This window comes from Onychostruthus taczanowskii, unplaced genomic scaffold (assembly GCF_017590055.1).
Source record: "Onychostruthus taczanowskii isolate IOZ18803 unplaced genomic scaffold, ASM1759005v1 scaffold770, whole genome shotgun sequence".
Taxonomy (NCBI): Eukaryota; Metazoa; Chordata; class Aves; order Passeriformes; family Passeridae; genus Onychostruthus; species Onychostruthus taczanowskii.
Window position 1 is genome coordinate 6,319 of NW_024505562.1, and position 756 is coordinate 7,074.

The 756-nt window shown below is 66.5% G+C and overlaps 1 protein-coding gene across 1 annotated transcript in view; it reads left to right on the forward strand.

The window, feature by feature from the left end:
* Nucleotides 1–528, forward strand: part of LENG1 (leukocyte receptor cluster member 1) — a 3,766-nt gene extending 3,238 nt beyond the window's left edge. Inside the window, exon 4 of the mRNA XM_041423430.1 lies at nucleotides 95–528. Within this exon, the coding sequence (XP_041279364.1) occupies nucleotides 95–299 (205 nt within the window). The 3' untranslated portion in view covers nucleotides 300–528. The remainder of the gene's footprint in view (nucleotides 1–94) is intronic.
* The last annotated feature ends 228 nt before the right edge of the window (nucleotides 529–756 follow it).

Sequence of the window (756 nt, forward strand, 5' to 3'; positions counted from 1 at the left end):
CCCCCCCCCCTCAGCCGTTCCCCCCGCCCCCATCCCGGCGCGTTGCCCCTCCCCGGTCACTAATTAGCCCTAATTAGCGCTAATTGCCTCGCAGGCTGGCCGAGCTGCGGCGGCAGCGCCTGGCCCGGGAGGCGGCCGAGGCGGCGCGGAGCCGGGAGCTGCTCCGGGGGCTGCGGGACCCGCCCGGGACCCCCCGGGACCCCCGGGACCCCCGGGACCCCCGGGACCCCGAGCGGCAGCGGCGCTACAACAGCCAGTTCCACCCGGGGCTGGCGCGGGGGGGGAGCAAGCGCAGCTGAGAGCCAAAAATCCAGCTGGGAGCCCCAAAATTCACCTGGAACACCCCCCGGAATTGGTAATGGACTGTTCCATCCAGGGCTGGCCCGAATTTAACTGGGAGCCCCAAAATTCACCTGGAACACCCCCGGAATCGGTAATGGACTGTTCCACCCGGGGCTGGCGCGGGGGGGGAGCAAGCGCAGCTGAGAGCCAAAAATCCAGCTGGGAGCCCCCAAAATTCAACTGGAGCCCCCCCCAAAATCGGTAAGGGACTGTTCCACCCGGGGCTGGCGCGGGGGGGGAGCAAGCGCAGCTGAGAGCCAAAAATCCAGCTGGGAGCCCCCAAAATTCAACTGGAGCCCCCCCCAAAATCGGTAATGGACTGTTCCACCCGGGGCTGGCCCGAATTCAACTGGGAGCCCCCAAAATTCAACTGGAGCCCCAAAATTCACCTGGAACACCCCCGGAATCGGTAAT